Source organism: Gavia stellata, chromosome 12 (assembly GCF_030936135.1).
Source record: "Gavia stellata isolate bGavSte3 chromosome 12, bGavSte3.hap2, whole genome shotgun sequence".
NCBI lineage: Eukaryota > Metazoa > Chordata > Aves > Gaviiformes > Gaviidae > Gavia > Gavia stellata.
The window spans coordinates 19,474,630-19,491,979 of record NC_082605.1 but is presented as its reverse complement, the minus strand read 5'-3'; the positions used below and the strand labels follow the sequence as shown (position 1 = coordinate 19,491,979).

Below are 17,350 nucleotides of genomic sequence, written 5' to 3'. Positions count from 1 at the left end.
CACACGCCCGGGAAAAGCAGCCGACGGGGGCGTAGCGCTGCTGCTGCTGTCAGTAGTCGCCATATATTCGTTATTTCTCCAGCGAAAGATGACGTATGTTTGATATTCACGTGGCGAATCCTGTTCGCATCCTCTGGGGTATCAGGGCCTGATTGTGGAGGGGGCCACGAAGCAGCGGCCTCAGCCAAGGAGGCACCAGGGGGATGTCGAGCCATCGCAGGGAAGACATTGCGCCCCAAACCCTCCAGCTTCGGAGGGGAAGGCCGGTGCCAGCAGCCACAGTGGTTCGAACCCCAGCAGCCCCTGTGAGAACGGTTGCTCTTTCAGGGCTTTCACGCTTCATCCCCTGCAGCTCGAGCACACACTGTCCGTGCGTGCATCGCACAACGCCCCGGGCCTGCTGCACCGCCATGCCGGGCAACGAAGTCCTCAAAATGGAGGCTAGCAATAAGCCAAGCGTGACCGCAACACCGGAGGTTGGCAGCTGCTTCTCACAGGTCGGTCTGTGAAGGATTTAGAGCCCTAAAGTTTAGGAGTGTGAGGCCTGAAGTGCAACCCTCGTAACCCCTGCTCTTCTGCTTCCCGCTCTGCGTTTAGACGCCGTCCCTTGTGTTAGTTTTGAAGCGAAGGCTCCTGCGTGTAGAAGCTGGTTTAGTGTGGTCCCAGGACTGCCCGCGGGCACGGCCAGGCCGGCCTCTGCCCGGGGAGTGCTGCTAAGACAAAAAACACAGCTCAGGTGGAGGAGCCAGCCGGCTGGCGGGCAGCGACCGGCCTGAGGCTAATCCCACCACGTTTCGTCTCTACTCATCCCGTAGGCTTTAAAGCGCCCCGATCACCACACGCTTTGTCCCTGAGGATGCCGTCCGAGGCTCCCGGGAAGCATCAGGGAGGTGGTGGGCGCAGGGAGAGCCCTCGGCTGCCCGGGGCCAGGCGCTTCGGGGCGAGGGAGGGAGGCGGCACAAGTCCCCTCCGCGGGCCGGGGCTGCTCCGCGCCGCCAAGCCCCGGCACTCCGCTTGGGACTCCATGAGGGCGCTCCAGCCCGGGCTCTCCCCCGCAGCGCGGCCCGGGCGGGGAGACTGGCGGCGCCGGTGTGGCTGTGGCTCCCCGCCCTCTGCTTCGGGGCTTGGGGGGAGCGGGTGTCCCGCCTCGTTGCCATGGAGATTAGCGCCCCGGGCGGCTCGCCTGGCCGGCGCTCTATCCCCCCCGCCCCATCTCTATAGGCCTGCAACCGTGGCGGCGCTCTGGCAAAGCACCGCCCATAGAGGCGCCGCGGGGCATTGTGGGAAGCAGAGGGAAATATGGCGGATGGTGAGGAACCGTAAGTGCCCTGTATGTGTGTGCTCGGCCGCCCCTTCCCCCGCTTCCCGGGGACGGGTGGGCCCCGGGGTCCCCTCTCCCTCCTCCCCGGTCTCTGTAGCGCGATACTGACCCTTCTTTTATTCTCTCTCTTTTAGGGAGAAGAAAAGAAGGAGGCTAGAGGAGCTGCTGGCGGATGGGTTAGTGCGGGGCTGCGGGCGAGCGGGCTCCCGGCCCGGGGCAGGGGCAGGCAGCGCTTGCTGAGGGGCGGCTGATAGGTCAGGGCGAGCCGCAGCCCCGCAGGAGAGGTGTGGGCTGGGAGGAGGCTGCGGGTTAGCTCAAGGCTGCGGGGCCCGCTGGAGAGGCGCTGGTAGGGGCGACCATGCGTGAGCGGCCCGGGGCCCGGCGGGCGGAGAGGGGTGGGGATGGCGCAGTCCAGGGCTGGGGCGGGAGGAGGGAGCCGGAGGAAAGGTGTTAGGTGGGTCAGTGTGAGAGGGGGAACGCGAAAGGGCGCTTGGAACAGCAAGGACTGGGGAAGAGGAATCTCCTGGGGAGAGGACCAAGGGGCTCACCCGGAGTGGGGATGGGAGTTGCGGGCTTGGAGCTTGGCATGAGTAAAGGCTGGTGTGCTGGAGAGCTTTGTGACAGGATTGGAAGAAGCTGCGTTGCCGGTCAGGGACCTGGGGAGGGCCTCTAGGCTAGAAGCAGGTGACTAAATTTTGGCTGAAAATTAAAAAATCAGGCTACAGAACAATTGTTTCTGCTTGTTAAAACCCTAAATTCTATGCAGCTGTCTTAATGGCCTTGAAAACTAATGCTCAGCAATCTTTAACCTCATCTGCTTCCATCCCCTAACTATTCCCTTTCATCTGCTTGTGGCCCTCTTCCCAAATACCACAGAGCAGACTTGCCTGCCTGAGCGATGGACTCACAGGCAGTGCATGTATGTGTGTTGGGGTGAGGGTCACAAAAATCCTTGGGCATGTTGGACTGGGGGGTGCATGCCAAGTCCCTCAAAAGCATGGAGCTCTGGAGATGTGATGGCGGCAGGAAAAAGTCTGGGCCTAAAGCAACATAAAGACTGTGGTGCTCTGATATTATAAACAAGATTTAAAATTAATTTGGTGAAGTAAGGATTTTGTTAAACTCAAATACATATACCTGGTAATGCTGTAACAACACAAAAATAAACGCTTAAAAAAGCCGTCTCTGAAATTAAACATAAAATCACAGTTTGACTTATTGATGTCTTTCAGATCACCACAATGTCCAACCCTGTAAAAACCAACCTATAGTATAACTGCAAAAGTGAAACTAGATCGTACCATTTTATCCCTTATAAAGGAGAATACACATCTAAACAGAAAAGGAGTACTGCTGCTTAATGGCTGTTTAGATGGACTATATAAAAGAATAAAAAAAGTTGTTCTTAATGTCACCAAGCATAGCTTCTGCACTTGTTTCCAGAAAAGTTAAAAATTATAATACAACCCATAGAAGCAATTACTGTGATGTATATTGACCCATTTTATTTGCTTAAGTCAGTGCTTAATGCACATTCTGAAAACTGGTATACAACAGATGAGCCCAGGGTTCAGCGGTGGGAGTGTTGTACTTATTCACAGTATTTCACATTATGTGAAATATGTGTATTTTCACATTATTGTGAAAGCTGGGGGAGCTACTAAAGTGCAAGTCAGAGATCGGAAGACCCTTATGAATGCAAATAATTTTTTTAGATCTTATTTAACTGCCAATACACTAAGTTAACTTACCTAAAGTCAACAGTTAACCAGGCATAAGTTCAGTCTGCAATCAAAATATAGGCAAATTATGATGTATTTATTCCTGTGCTTTATTGAAGTTTTTCCCTGTTATTGCAAATCTTTTGCAAAATAATTGCCTATAAGATAAAATTACTATGGACATACTGTGTTGTCCACCTTCTGAATTCTGTGTGGATAAAGGTATTCGCTGTCTAGATGTTTTCCCTACATTTTCCTTTTATTTTGAGATGAGTCACCAGGAAGTAATAATAAATTCGAAACATTACGCCACAGCAGTTATTGATACAAGCTTTCTTCGTGTTACTTCATAGGAGGAAGCAAATAACACTCCTTATCAGTGATGACACAACCTTTCATACTCAGGATTGGCAAAGGTCTTTTATTAGAGGCTTAGTTTTGTATTAACGTAGAACATAATCGTTCATATATATTGAGTGGAGCTCCTGTGTAAAAAGGGAAGTGCACTGTGTTAAGGAAAGGCGGTGCTGTGTAGGCAATGATCTTACGTTAGAAAATTGCTTCAGTAAGCTGATTTTGAACTATTCGAGTAAGTCTCTTGAGAGTTTAACTTTGTAGTTACGTACTACTAAAAGTGACCCGCAGAAGGGGAAAAAAGGGTACTGGAGTATTTGATGTAAAATTCTGTCCCAAAAATTTAAAAGAAGATAACTGCAAACATTCCTTTTTTCAAGTCAGATTGCTACCACTGACAGTCTCAGGAGATGACTGAAAAATGGAGGTATTCTAAATTACATAGTACCAGTTGAGGGTGAAGAGCATTCCAGAGTTGTATTTTTTAACACTCTTTAAAATAAACTCCTATGAAGATTCAGAGGAGACAATATTGGGGCATGCTACTGTTACTTATTCAGTGCCTCACAATTGCAGTTACATACTGATAATTCTAAATATGATTTATGAACTTAAAAAATCTGTCAAAAAAAGAACCCAAGACTTGACTCTGATTAAAAAAACAACACCCTTAAAATCTAAAGGGACAACCTCTTTTTCTGTGTCCTCTTTAAATATGAGGAAAATAAAAGCAAAAAGACTAGACCCTTTTTTCACTTCAGGTCAACTTTTACTAGTAACAGCTAAGTCAATGGGATTTATTGAAATGCCTGGGTTTTTTCCCCTCTATGCATATTTGTATTACTGCTTTCTAGTTCCACAAATAAAACCCACTTGTGCAAATGTTCATGCACATAACTTACATGCATAAAGAATATGCAAATGCATTTGTATGACTGGTCAGTAGTTTAGGTATTTTTAAGATATATAAAGAAAGAAATATTTTAGAGGTGTGGCTTTTTCTCTATGATTTTGCAGCTGAATTTACTGTGTTCTGTGCAGAATGGCTGTTGATGGTGGGTGTGGGGACACTGGAGACTGGGAAGGTCGCTGGAACCATGTAAAGAAGTTCCTCGAGCGATCTGGACCATTCACACATCCTGATTTCGAGCCAGGCACTCAAGTGAGAAACACTTACTTTAAATAAAAAATTTGTAGCGTGTGTTGCAAACTAATGTAAGCAGTTTCATTAATTGACCCCCAGCAGTGTATGAATACTAAAACTGCATGATAAGCTTGTATTTTAATCAATTGAACATTATGTTGCTAGAAGAACGTACTGTATTCTTTTTATAAGCTTGTGTTTCTAAATGGTACACTGTCAACTACAAGCTTGCTGTCATCATATATGTCAGTGTGTAACAACATATGAATGATGATCTTTGAGTTCCACATGAAAAATAGCAGCATTTGTCTCTCCATTTTTAAGTAATTAGATACAGTAAGTAATTTCTTGTACTTAAAGAAGGAATTAAGGTTAATATGAGTACTTAGAGAACTGGGAAAGGTGTTTAGTAGGGAAAAGCAAAATTTAGACTTTCAGTTATTTCTTCTGTTTTCCTTTTTTGGTACATTTTGTTTCAGAGCTTACAGTTGAATGTATTTTACTGTTACCTTTTTTAATGTACTGTTCCATTATTTTCTAGTTTGAGGCTGGGGTCTAGTAGAACAGTTCACAGAAAGCAATTATATAGTTAACAAATCAAATTCTTTTTGGCCAGCAATGTTTTCTGTCTGGTTAGATTTATTTTGTATTATATGTATCAGTAAAATTTTTGGAGGAGGAAAACATTGTCTCCTTAAAACAAAGACTAATAAAGGTGGACCTTGCTTATTTCATGGTCAAAATTAATATAAAGAGAATACTGGTATCAACAAAGGTCTTGCTTTTCTGTAAGTTGGGATATAGGAACTGCATGAACTCAACAACTGATTAAAGTCCGGTATGTAATTACTCCTGCAAGCACAAACTGTTGTATTGATCTAAGTGGGTTTATGTGAAGCTTATTAGGCTCTGAAAATTTACAATTATGCATTTTTAAGGATTATGAAGCAAAGGACAAATTATACTTTTTCCTATTTAGTGTATTAATTTTTTGTTTTATATTTTCTGCAGGCTCTTGAGTTTTTGTTAAGCACATGTAAAGTACTAGTTATTGGAGCAGGAGGATTAGGATGCGAACTCCTGAAAAACCTGGTAATTACTCAGTTTTCACCCTTTGCTGCTTAGAATCTTCTTTTTCCTTGAGGAGATTGTCTTTTCTGCTTTGCTAATTTAGCATTTTTGATTGTCTATAGCTACTAAATTTCTAAGTTCTAATCAAATTGTATAAAATACAAAATGATACAGACAATGAACTTGAAGAATGCACTTTGTTAATAAGCTTGAAAGGAGATAGTCTAATATGTTGCATGTTACTTGTTTAGCTATCTCTGAGCTTGTCATGAGGGACAGCACGGTGCTGTTTATGAAGTGTAGGCAGAAGTTCACCTGCAGCCTTAGATGTGGTCTAACGTTGGTTATTTTCCCTAAGTACCAGATCTAGGGAAATGAAGTAAACTAAGAACAAACCATGCTCATAACGATACAAGGAAGTGTTGTTTGGAATACAGTGGCTGAAATGTATCTTTTCAGATGAAAAGCGATATTTTAAACTGCCATAAGTAGCTAGTATAAAGTTTAGTATTAACAGTCAAAGTTGAATTTAATTTCGGTTTATTTTATATCTTTGGATTAATTCAAAGTGAGGTTGGAATTGCTGGAATTATTTATGTTCTGTCTTAGTGAAATTAGTAGAGCCAGACTTACTGTGTCTGCAGTGAGCTTCATGTCTGTGGAATCCATTTGGCCTTCCCGAGTAGTGGCTCTCAGGTTTTCCAGTTCCTTAAGACTGGTAAATTGGAGGTTGTCTGCAGAGCCTGAACACTCCCTCAGAGTTGCATCTGTATTGCTGAATTCAGCCCATGTAATGGCAGCTTTATTGAGTCAGACCAGCATGTGCTATCCTGTATGGAAATGGCTAAGGAGGAATAGGTCATGGTATAAGAACAGGGAAAAAATATGACAGTACTTCCCTGGTGTACAGATTACCAGGAGGTATTCTGTAGTTTTCTTGATACGGTGTTAGTTTGTAAGGGGTTCTCTCACTATGTGTTCTGAAAAGCAATTTTTAAGTGTTTAAAATGCAGTCACGGGACCATGTGCTGTCAGACATCTACCCAATAAATATGTATGAATTTAATTATCTTATTAACGTGGTTTTTATTCTCACAGACACTCACATTTATCATAGTGTATCACTGTTACCATCCTGTTTGAGTTTGGTAGTTTAGACCTAATGCTGTACTTTTCCGTGCTTCTATTTAATAATAAGAATTTCTGTCCTTATGGATTCCATTGAAAATGTGTGGATTGGTATAATAACTTACTATAAAATAACTTTTTTCCTTAATTTATACCAATACTTATGCGTTAGTGTGCTTTACTATAGAATTTATGTACTTCCATTTCAGAATTTCTGCAGGTTACCTCCAAGCTTGAGACGCTTGATAAATCAATAACCTTATTTAAAGCCAGGCATTCCAGATCCATTAACTAGGGGGTTTTACATTTCCAGCACTTGTGTGTACTCTTGTTCTGGTTGCTGGTTTGTTACTGCAATGCTTAAGCAGGATTTTACTTGAAGAGACTACGACAACTTCAAGGCAGTTTTCTTTCTTTGGGAATTTAGTGCTGGTGAATTTAACCTCTGCCCAGAGCTACTGTTTTATGGGTTTATTGGGACATAACAAATTCAATCTGCTGATAGCTCGTTGAGAGGGAGGATTTGTATGGGATAAGGGACTTCATAAGTCTGCTATATGCACTCAGTTCCCATTTCTCTGAATATGTTTTAAAGTTATCATGATTTATATTCATAATTTTCAGAAAGATAAGCTCGTAAGTAGATCTAGATTCTGCTCACATGTATTCAGGTCTTTGGGGCGATGAATATAAATTTGATAAAGGCACCAGTCTGTAGGTTTGTGATGTCCCAGTCTGCTGTGATAATACTGAACAAAGGCCAGACATCTATCAATGAAACAAAATGATTGTTCAGCACCAAGGGTGTCCAATATGACATACAGAAATCCTTGCTGCTTTTGTTACAGAAATTAATTTCCATTCTGAAAGACTTTAGTCCTGTTGTTAATTTGTTTAATTGGTTTCCTGATACAACACTTTCAATACTTAATATGCATGGGATAGCTCTGTTTATTCAAAAAATGTAAAATGAAAAGTTTGAAAGTCTATATATAACAAGATTGAGTCTTAAAGGAAAAAACATAGGGGACAGGATTCAAAGTTTTTTGGAGTCACTTCGGAACATCACAACACACTTCCTTTGTCTAAACCCAGTATTTTACAGCATTTATTTCCCTTTAATGACAATTCACACTGTTTCTTTCCACATGGTAGATGTTATTACTTTATCAGATCAGACCCGCAATACAGTTTTAAGAAAATTTTTCTTTAAAGTTATTTGCCAAATCTAGTGATGGCCTGCATGTAGACAGAGGTCAGGCAGAAATGCTGTCAGAGGTTGGGTATGTTCTTAATAGCGAGGTGACTTTTTGTGTTTGTGTTCTGTTCCAGCACGGAATGCAGTGAGGGATGCTGGCTTATTTTGAACTGTGATTTGAGGGTGGACATGCCACACTCTTTTATGCCAACTGTGAAAATGGTGAATGTTCAAAAGCTTAAAAATTTAGAGGGATTAAACTTTGTTTTTCTATTCCTGCCAAGCAAGAAAGTGCTTATGGTATTTCTTCAAATTCTGCATTTTTTCCCCAATGAATGCTTTTGATTTACTCCAGTTGTGAGGGAATACTGCAAATTCTCCTTATAGATCAGCCTACCGTTGACTTCCCTGTGTTATGATTAGGTAGGCTAAAGCAATATTGTGTTCAGTAGAACATTGTCTTTGACCATTGAAATGTTACTAACTCCATCTGTCTAAATATCAGCATTAGCAACCCAACAAAGAACGTTCCGTTAACAAAGAACGATTATATATATATATGTGTGCACAGGGAATGAAGAGCAAATGCGTTTGTTCCTTCAAAGGTTGCTTTTTTGGCATGTGGAATGAATTCTGAAGCATGGTAAGCATTTAATTTCCTATTAAATGAAGTTGACTATCTCTTTTCACAGGCACTGTCCGGCTTTAGACAGATCCATGTTATTGACATGGATACTATAGATGTTTCTAATCTTAACCGACAGTTTCTGTTTCGGTAAGTGACATTTTCACGATTCGACTTTTGTTTTTTTAAACGTACCTAAACAAAATATGTGAATATGACCATTATTTTGGTTGAACAAGATGTCATTAATGATTACTGAACTTTTGTATCACAGTAGCCCTCATAATTAACTAAATGTTGCATGTGATTCCTCCTTGTTTTGAGATCTGTGGTGTCATAGTTTGAGCGTGAAGAAAATTAACTTGCATCTCTTACCACTCAAAAACAGTTAATGACTAATGGAAAAGGTGACACCAAAGAATAAGGCACATAGATTGAGATACTAATTTGTCTCTTACCGTTTTCTTCCAAGCAAAATGAAAAATTGTTGAATTTTTTTTGTGTGCTGATAACTACAGTTACATGGACATACTTAGATAGCTCTGGGGCTCTCATATCTGATGCTTTACAGGGATGCCTTAATATTATCCATATCAATAAATTGTCCTACAGTAAAAATTAGTCACTTAATTCGGTATTGCAATGCATAGAGTGGAGAGATTGGATCTACTAAAATAATACATTTGAAATTGCTTGGGTTTTTTGCCAGACCGAAGGATGTTGGGCGACCAAAAGCAGAAGTTGCAGCAGAATTCCTAAACAGCCGCATTCCCAATTGTGCTGTCGTAGCGTATCCTTTTATAGAGAAGTAGTAGCCCTGAAGGCTTCAAAAAACCTAGAAAACTCTGTAGGTGGTAAGACTATCTAAAGTATTTTGCTGCCATCCTCTCTTTTTTATACAATAAAGAACAGATTCATTCAGCCGGTGATTGAGAATTCTTTCTCAGTGACATTAGTAAACAGGAAATATGCATGGGGAAAGAAGGCTAAGCTTTAAGAAATTATTTTGTATGTTTCCACTGAGTCTTTTTATTCAAATGTATTATTCCAATTTTCACTGAGATATTAGAATTACAGGTTTATTCACCAGAGTGTTTTGAGTACATACTGATAGGAGACGTTTGTTTAAAAAACATAGAGCAGCACTTACTAATACAGGACTTTGTGAGAGCAGATGTTTTGAGCTTCCTAAAGAAAGCCTGCTGAACTTTTTCCTGTCGACATTGTGTCGCTTACTTGTTTTGTTACATGCTTACAGCTTCAGCTGTGGGAATTTTGAATCTTTCAATCAGTTTTTTAAAAAAGGGTGATACAAAATTATAGTAATAAATTAGATAATGTTTTGGCTTTAGGTTAGCAAATAGAAAACAGTAAACTTAACTACTTTATAAATATATTCCTTTACTGGGCTTACATTCAGATATTTTAAAAAGATTCAAGACATGGATGAAAGCTTCTATCGACGTAAGTGGTATTTGTTTGCCTGCCTAACACCCACTGGTTCTTTAGGGGAACATTGCAGTTGTTGCTGCTCGCTGCTTTTCCTGGTAGTTAGATTCCTATTTATTTTAGTCTTTTACAGTATACTGGAAGTAGAAGTAACAAATAGATATAACTTAAATGCATCTGTCATATAGGTAATCTAGGGGAGATAGTTAAACTACAGTCAGTTCCTCTGGACTGTTACGGACAGAATACTTCGCTTGTCGTAAGAAGTATGCATTAGTATAGACTTTAAATAATGTTTTTTTCCCCCTAGAGTTTCATATTATTGTTTGTGGGCTGGACTCTATAATTGCAAGAAGATGGATAAATGGCATGCTGGTAAAGTCTTCAATCTTTTTAAAGCTTGAGTATAGATAACTAAAATTGCAGAGATTTGTGGAGAATGTGTCATTCAAATGAAATAAGGTCTGTTGAAACTCACAGCTTTCTGTATCTATTTCTGTTTTCTTTTTTCTTTTTGTGAACAGGATAAAATGCATGCTCTCTTATCGACTTTTTCTTGAGGAGTCTTAGCCAACATTTGTGCAGTGCCCTGCAGGGGTAATTTCAAAGTTAGATTACGTTGTTTGTGGCCTTGTCAGTCAGCTTTTGAAAATTGTAAGAAGGGAAGTTCCACAGCCTCTTGGGATGCTCCCATTGTGAACCTTGTTTTTCATTAGCCAAACAGTACTGACTGTGCTGCAGCTTGTGAGTGTCATCTTTTGGAACCCTGCTGCTACAAAGTAGTAGAAGGCTGGTCATTGAACTAGGTAGTTTTATCATTGTGAATTTGTTTATAAAATAGTAATCTTGAGTATTTACCAGTATTTAAAAAACCTCCAAAAACAACAAAGCAAGAACCAAAACCCCAAATCCTTCAAACCAACCAACTATTTTTTCTGGTATACTATAAGGAAATAATAGCATTTATCAGGGGGGCAAGGGGAGGAGGAGGAGGTGGTAGATGAAGTCCTGTGCACTGACAAATAAGTAGTGTTTTATACACTATGTACCCTTAAAATAAACTGTATATTAAGCATTCGATCTTGTGGTGTACCATTAAGAATAAAATTTTTAGGATTTTTTTTCTTCTTGCAACTTGTTTAAAAAAACCACAACAAACAAAACCCAAAAAAAACCCCCACCTTTATTTGTTAGATGTCATTTTTACATTATGAAGATGGTGTACTGGATCCAAGTTCCATCATACCTTTAATAGATGGAGGGACAGAAGGTTTTAAAGGAAATGTTCGTGTGATTATTCCTGGTATGACAGCATGTGTTGAATGCACGCTTGAGCTTTATCCACCACAGGTAATTGCAACCAGTGATATTTCCTTTTTTTGTATTCCTCTGATTTGCTTGTTTCTTTTTGTAGTACTATACATAATGTATTACATGCTTTCTTCTGGTTTTCTTTCCTTGCCCACACCAGGTCAATTTTCCCATGTGTACTATTGCATCTATGCCCAGACTGCCAGAGCATTGTATTGAGTATGTCAGAATATTGCAGTGGCCAAAGGAGCAACCTTTTGGAGGTAATTAGTATATTGCACTGGTGCTAAACTGACATTTCTCCTTTTAACTAATTGGTTTTGAGTTAGCTGTACACGGTTACTTTTAATAAAACAATCCTACCTTTTAACCTTATGTGGCTCATTGTCATATTGAATCTAAGCCTCCTCTGAGCTGGTGATGGATTTTTGCTTCTCGGACTAGCTCTCCAGTTCCGTATTTGCTCATGTGTTTCTCTCTCATACTGCACAATGTCTTTCCTGACTCAAAATGTAACCTGTAACAGCTCTATAAATCTGTGAAGTTAAGATAGTTTGTATATAGAATGTGTTAGAACTTACGATGTTTGTAGAAATTATATTTTGATTATTTAAAGTGTCACGTTTTAATAGCTTAATGGGATATTAGTTTTAACCCAAATTAAAATAGAAGGGACCTTTTTTAGATGAAAAGAACGCTGTATTTCTGAAGAACTCTTATAACTGTAACTTATCTTAACTTTGCTGTAGAAGGTGTTGCATTGGATGGAGATGACCCTGAACATATACAGTGGATTTACCAGAAGTCTTTAGAACGAGCGTCACAATTTAATATTAAAGGTGTTACATACAGACTCACCCAAGGTAAGGGTATGGCGTTGCACTACGTTTGTGGCGTTTGCAATCAGGTTGGATTGGCATTCTTTGTATTTGTTATGATGAAGCTGGCAGCTCTGCTGAGAAAGAAATAGTTCTCTTCTCTCTTAACATGTTAAAACAGAAACAAGCAGCTTGTTTCCTGTGCCAGCACAAATATTTTTATGATGAATCAGATGTTCAGGCATTCATGATGAATCAGAGGAACTTATCTGGGACAAAACGGAACATTCTTTTTGCCATTTTATTTTTAACCTGGAGCAGCTCCACAGTTTACATTACACTGTGACCACTTTTGCTGGGTCAAAGAGTAGGAACGAAAGAACGTGATTGCCTCTTTTAGCAACAACAGCACTTTATGCCAGTTTAGGCTGGTTAAGACTATGGCATCTGTCCTTTACTGCTGTGTATGCCTCTGTTCACCTGCAAGTGCAGAATGCTGCCACTCATTTAATCAGCATTTTAAACACTAGCCATATAGAAAAGAATTGGAGAATCTTGTACAGAATCTCCAGAATTTATGGTAACTTCTATTTGTTGACTTACAGTACCTAGAATGCATTTGAAATGCTGGGCTTGAAGTGCCACACTTGAACCTCGGTGTGTGCTTTTCTGTCAAAAAAAGGGTGAACCGATTCCATGTGTGTCTTCCTCAGATTCCACCTAGTGTATTGCAGATAGTATTTTTCTTTGCAGCAGTTTATACTGGCTTCTCTAGTAGTATTTTTTTTTGGTGCAGATAAATGTGAACTCCAGTTATTAAATATAATTATGTACGTGCAAATGGCTGCACACTTTTCAGCATTTGAAGATGGCTTCATTTTAAAGTACATAGCGGAAAGAGGGCAAAGATAAAATTTTTATGCATGTTTTCTTCAGGTATGAAGGGATACAAGTCAATAATGAGAAGCCAGAGGAACTTCAGGCTACTTAGGAATTTGCTGTCTTTTTGGCAGGCCTGAAAAAAGAGTGAACCTCCTTGTTCCTGATGTACAAACTTGTATGCATAGGAGATCTTGCTTTATATCGGTGTATGTGCTATGCTGTTTGACTGGATGGGCTCAGTAAGAAGAGTTGGATGAAGATGCCAATACAGTTTGGCAAGCCTGTTCTTGCAGAAGTAATACCAAAAGCAAATATCTTTCTTTTATGCATTTCTCCAGTTAAACAGGAACAGAACTGAGTTCTAAATTAATTTTCAGTGCTAAATACAGAATACTTGTTTTTAGAATTTGTTCACTAGTTCTCTTTGTGCGATACCTTCTTTTTCTCAACATGCTTGTTTCATTCCTAAAATGAAAAAATGCCAAAGTACTTGAGCAGCATGCCGTTATACCTTATTGTTATAGAAATACCTGGATAGTTAAAAGTACCTTTGGGTACACCCTTCTTTAATCATTCTGGCTAAAAGTTGTCTCTCAGTATAGTTTCTTGGAAAAGACAAAGCTCTATGTTTTCTTTTTACAGGGGTGGTTAAACGAATTATTCCAGCAGTAGCTTCTACAAATGCAGTAATTGCAGGTATGCTAAAAGAACTCGTTTTGCTTCTGCTTTATAGACTTCAGAGTTTTGGAAGGTAACAGTTTGGAATAGAGAAGTCAGGGAGGATAATAGTAATTTTTAAATGGGTCTGATTTATTCTTACTGTCTCGTTTCTGTTTTCCATGGAGAAACTGTGTGTGACTGTATAAATTTTAAGTTCATGTATGACTGTGGGAGTGAGCAAAAGCATTTGAGACTGGGGAAAAAAATAATTGGAAAACACTGTATATAAGCTTAACATAGTCTCAGATTAGTGTCGAATCTATGGTGTTAATGCATAGAACTACCAGCTACCTTCAGATGTTTATTTTTCTCTTTACAAATTGTTATACTTGATGGGGGTTTTTATCACTTCTTTGGTACAACTTTGTGCACTACTGTCTGCATGTTCTGGGATAGAGCTAGAAGGTGAAGAAATTGTTTTTTTTTTTTTTTTCTCATTCCAGCTGTTTGTGCCACTGAAGTTTTTAAAATAGCCACAAGGTATTTAATTTCTTGTTAATAACATACATGATTTCCAACGTAATGACATGTATTAACACTAACATATTTGTCATTATAGTGCATACGTTCCTCTTAACAACTACTTGGTGTTTAATGATGTGGATGGATTATACACATACACATTTGAAGCTGAAAGAAAGGTTAGTGCCATTAAAGGCTTGCAGGGTTGTTTCCTTGATTTTTATTGAATTTATGCAGTTTGTGTGTATTTCTGAAAGCCAATATTGAATCTTTTGGCCCTTAGCACTGAATAATAATATTAGGAAGTTTTAAAAGCAGAACCTACCATGTTACTAGTCTGCTACATCTCCAGAGTATTGTTTTTAGCAGGTAGTAATTTTTTTTTTTTAAACTTCTGTGGTTTTGGGGTCTAATAGTGATGACAGTGGCGGTCTGTCCATGTAGAGTAGGACTGTTTACCTCCAGACCAAGGGACGTTTCATTTCATGTCCTGGTAATGAAATCTTCTCTTCTACCCATCAAAAACTATTGCATAGTATATGTAATGGCATATTTAATTGTTGCCTGTTTAGCCAAAGTTTCTTAATATTTGGAAAAGTAGCCTCTGGTATGGGGAGGTTCTTCAGACAGCTATTTCTGTGGTGTTTGCTGGTGCAACATTGGTATCGGAACTGTTTCTGCTATGCTGCCTGCACAGGAAAACAGTACTTGACTTTTCTGAAAGTGAATCCTGAAGATTTCCCCTGTAATACAGGAAACGTGGTTTGTAAAATAAGATACACAATCTTAAGACTCATAAGCAAATCTTCTCAAAAAAAGGTTATGACAACAACTGATTTGAAAGTTTGTAGTATTAAATTTTGTGTCAGATGAAATTTGTAGTTCATAAATACTTAGTTGATGTTGGGAGCCAGTCGAACAGTGACAGACTTCACAAGGAGCTGGGTTTTGTCATTAATATTTGCAACAGGATCAATATTTCTAGAGCTAAAACTTCTAAAAAGAAATCAAACACACAAATAGTTTTGAGATTTATTAGCAGCATTTTAAAAATCATATTTAACATAATGTGCATTCTTGTGCTACTTTGTTGTAGGAGAACTGTCCAGCCTGCAGCCAACTTCCCCAAAACATAGAGATTTCCCCATCAGCTAAATTACAGGAGATCTTGGATTACTTGACAAATAATGCTTCATTGTAAGTGTGCAACTATTCTGACATGTGATAATTTTTGGTAGTTTAGCGTTTCAAAAAGTGTTTTTACCTGATTGTCTGTTTTTTTTAAAAATGTTTTATATATAGGCAAATGAAATCTCCTGCAATCACAGCAACTATGTATGGGGGAAATAAAACACTTTATTTACAGGTAATCTGAACATACATAATCGTCTTTAATAATCTTAATATATTTAAATTTACTTTCCTGAATTTGAAGGAAATGTTTGGTCTTTCTTTTTTCTTTTTTTTGCAGACAGTAGCTTCAATTGAAGAACGAACAAGGCCAAATCTTTCCAAGACACTAAAAGGTATCGCGCAGTTGTCACATGTAGATTTTCAAGACACTTCTCTACACAGTCAGTCAGTTTCATCCCTCTCTATGGCACATTTGGCTTTATTTTGCACTATGCAGTAGAATGTGCTTCATTATCCTTTTACATAGAATACACCTTTCTCAGGTTGCTTGAGGATGAGCTTTGAATTGCTTAAATGTGAATTGTGGGCAGATGCAGACAAAAACATTGCAACAGAGCAAGCTCATAACTGATGTAAATTAAACATACTTCCGTAGGGTTTTATACATTTCTTGACAGGGTCTGTTAGTTTCCTGGTTGAATTAGATGAGTATTAGTTTAGCTAGTGAGCTGTTTGCAGCTTTATTTCATCGTATTTATGGTTTGTGGGAATTGCATTCATAACTTTTTTTAATTTAAAAAAAGTCAAACTGCATGGGTTTGCTGTACTTAAATTTTTCTTTCTGTTTCAGAATTGGGGCTTGTGGATGGCCAGGAACTTGCAGTTGCTGATGTTACTACACCACAGACTATGCTGTTCAAGCTTCACTTTACCACTTAATTTATTCATAAGTAAACTGCATATACAGCGAGAGAAATCTGTACCCACCTTGTAAAACAAATGTACTCTGTGGGTGTTAAAGCAACCTGAAATGTTCATGTTAGTACTAGCATTGTTGAAGGTTAGGCAATACAAACGAATCACCATATTTCAGAATTGTACGTAGAAGCCAATATTTGGTGGATTATATTTGTATAAATGCTTATTGTACAGAACTCTGATGTATAGGAATACACTTTTTTCCAGTTTTTGTTGTCAAAATGTTAATGCTCATATACTTTCAGACACCTGGAAATTCTAAGGTGGCCAAAAGTCTTGTTTTCAACACGTGTGCACATGTAGATGCAAAGAGAAGACCCTTTAAAAGGAACCACAGTGATCTGGTTTTAAATTGTAGCACTCCTATACTCTTGATGAGTCACCTGAAAACCGAAAGAGGACAGTACATTAAAATGAGCGTTTTCCTCTTATTTGATATCGATTTGATCAATTTTATGAAAGGTGTTAAGTATGGAAGAGATTACTTTGTTTACAAGCAAACACGACAGGACAAAATGATGAACTGTACATGAAAATAGGGATGTGTCTACTCGCAGTCCCCAAGCAGCCGCTGTGTGCAGGATTATGTTCAAGTATCATTGGTGCTGTTAAGGTATTTATTAATAAAAAATCATAAAGACACCTTAGCTTGTGGCTTATCAGTGGACGTTCAAGAGTGTTTATAACCTCGATTAAAAAATCTAGGGCATCATTTGGCCGCTTTAGTCAGAGAGCTGGGTACCGCAGCGTGAATTCTCTGGTTTACTTCATGTGTGTCACCTGTGGTTTAACTTTACATCCTTTAAACTATGAACTGTGTTTAAACTTTCCACCTTCCAGCCTTGCACTGGAACTCAGTAGTAAAGGGGGGGGCACTTTACTGTAATTTTTAACCAGTTAATTTTTAACAGCCGCATGTTTTGGAGTATTAAAAGGCCCCACGTAAGCTGTGGGACTTAAAGCAGCGAGTTGAGGCACTGAGGTTTAGAGAAGTGTGTACTTGGTTCGTTATTTGCCTTAAGCAGCTGAAGGAA

At 39.3% G+C, this 17,350-nt stretch overlaps 1 protein-coding gene across 3 annotated transcripts; it reads left to right on the top strand.

The window, feature by feature from the left end:
• Positions 1–1,299: 1,299 nt before the first annotated feature.
• UBA3 (ubiquitin like modifier activating enzyme 3) lies at positions 1,300–16,958 on the top strand. Of its 3 annotated transcripts, XM_059823575.1 has the most exons (18): positions 1,300–1,319; positions 1,456–1,497; positions 4,438–4,558; positions 5,552–5,632; positions 8,630–8,712; positions 9,272–9,352; positions 9,983–10,026; positions 10,322–10,386; positions 11,206–11,361; positions 11,483–11,585; positions 12,072–12,185; positions 13,665–13,718; positions 14,186–14,222; positions 14,302–14,383; positions 15,301–15,401; positions 15,507–15,570; positions 15,676–15,730; positions 16,189–16,958. In XM_059823575.1, exons 1-18 carry the CDS (start codon positions 1,300–1,302, stop codon positions 16,275–16,277), a joined length of 1,392 nt encoding a protein of 463 aa, XP_059679558.1. In that variant the 3' UTR covers positions 16,278–16,958. The 3 variants fall into 3 exon arrangements, with proteins under 3 accessions (XP_059679558.1, XP_059679559.1, XP_059679560.1); XM_059823576.1 differs by lacking the exon at positions 1,456–1,497; XM_059823577.1 differs by lacking the exons at positions 1,456–1,497; positions 5,552–5,632.
• The last annotated feature ends 392 nt before the right edge of the window (positions 16,959–17,350 follow it).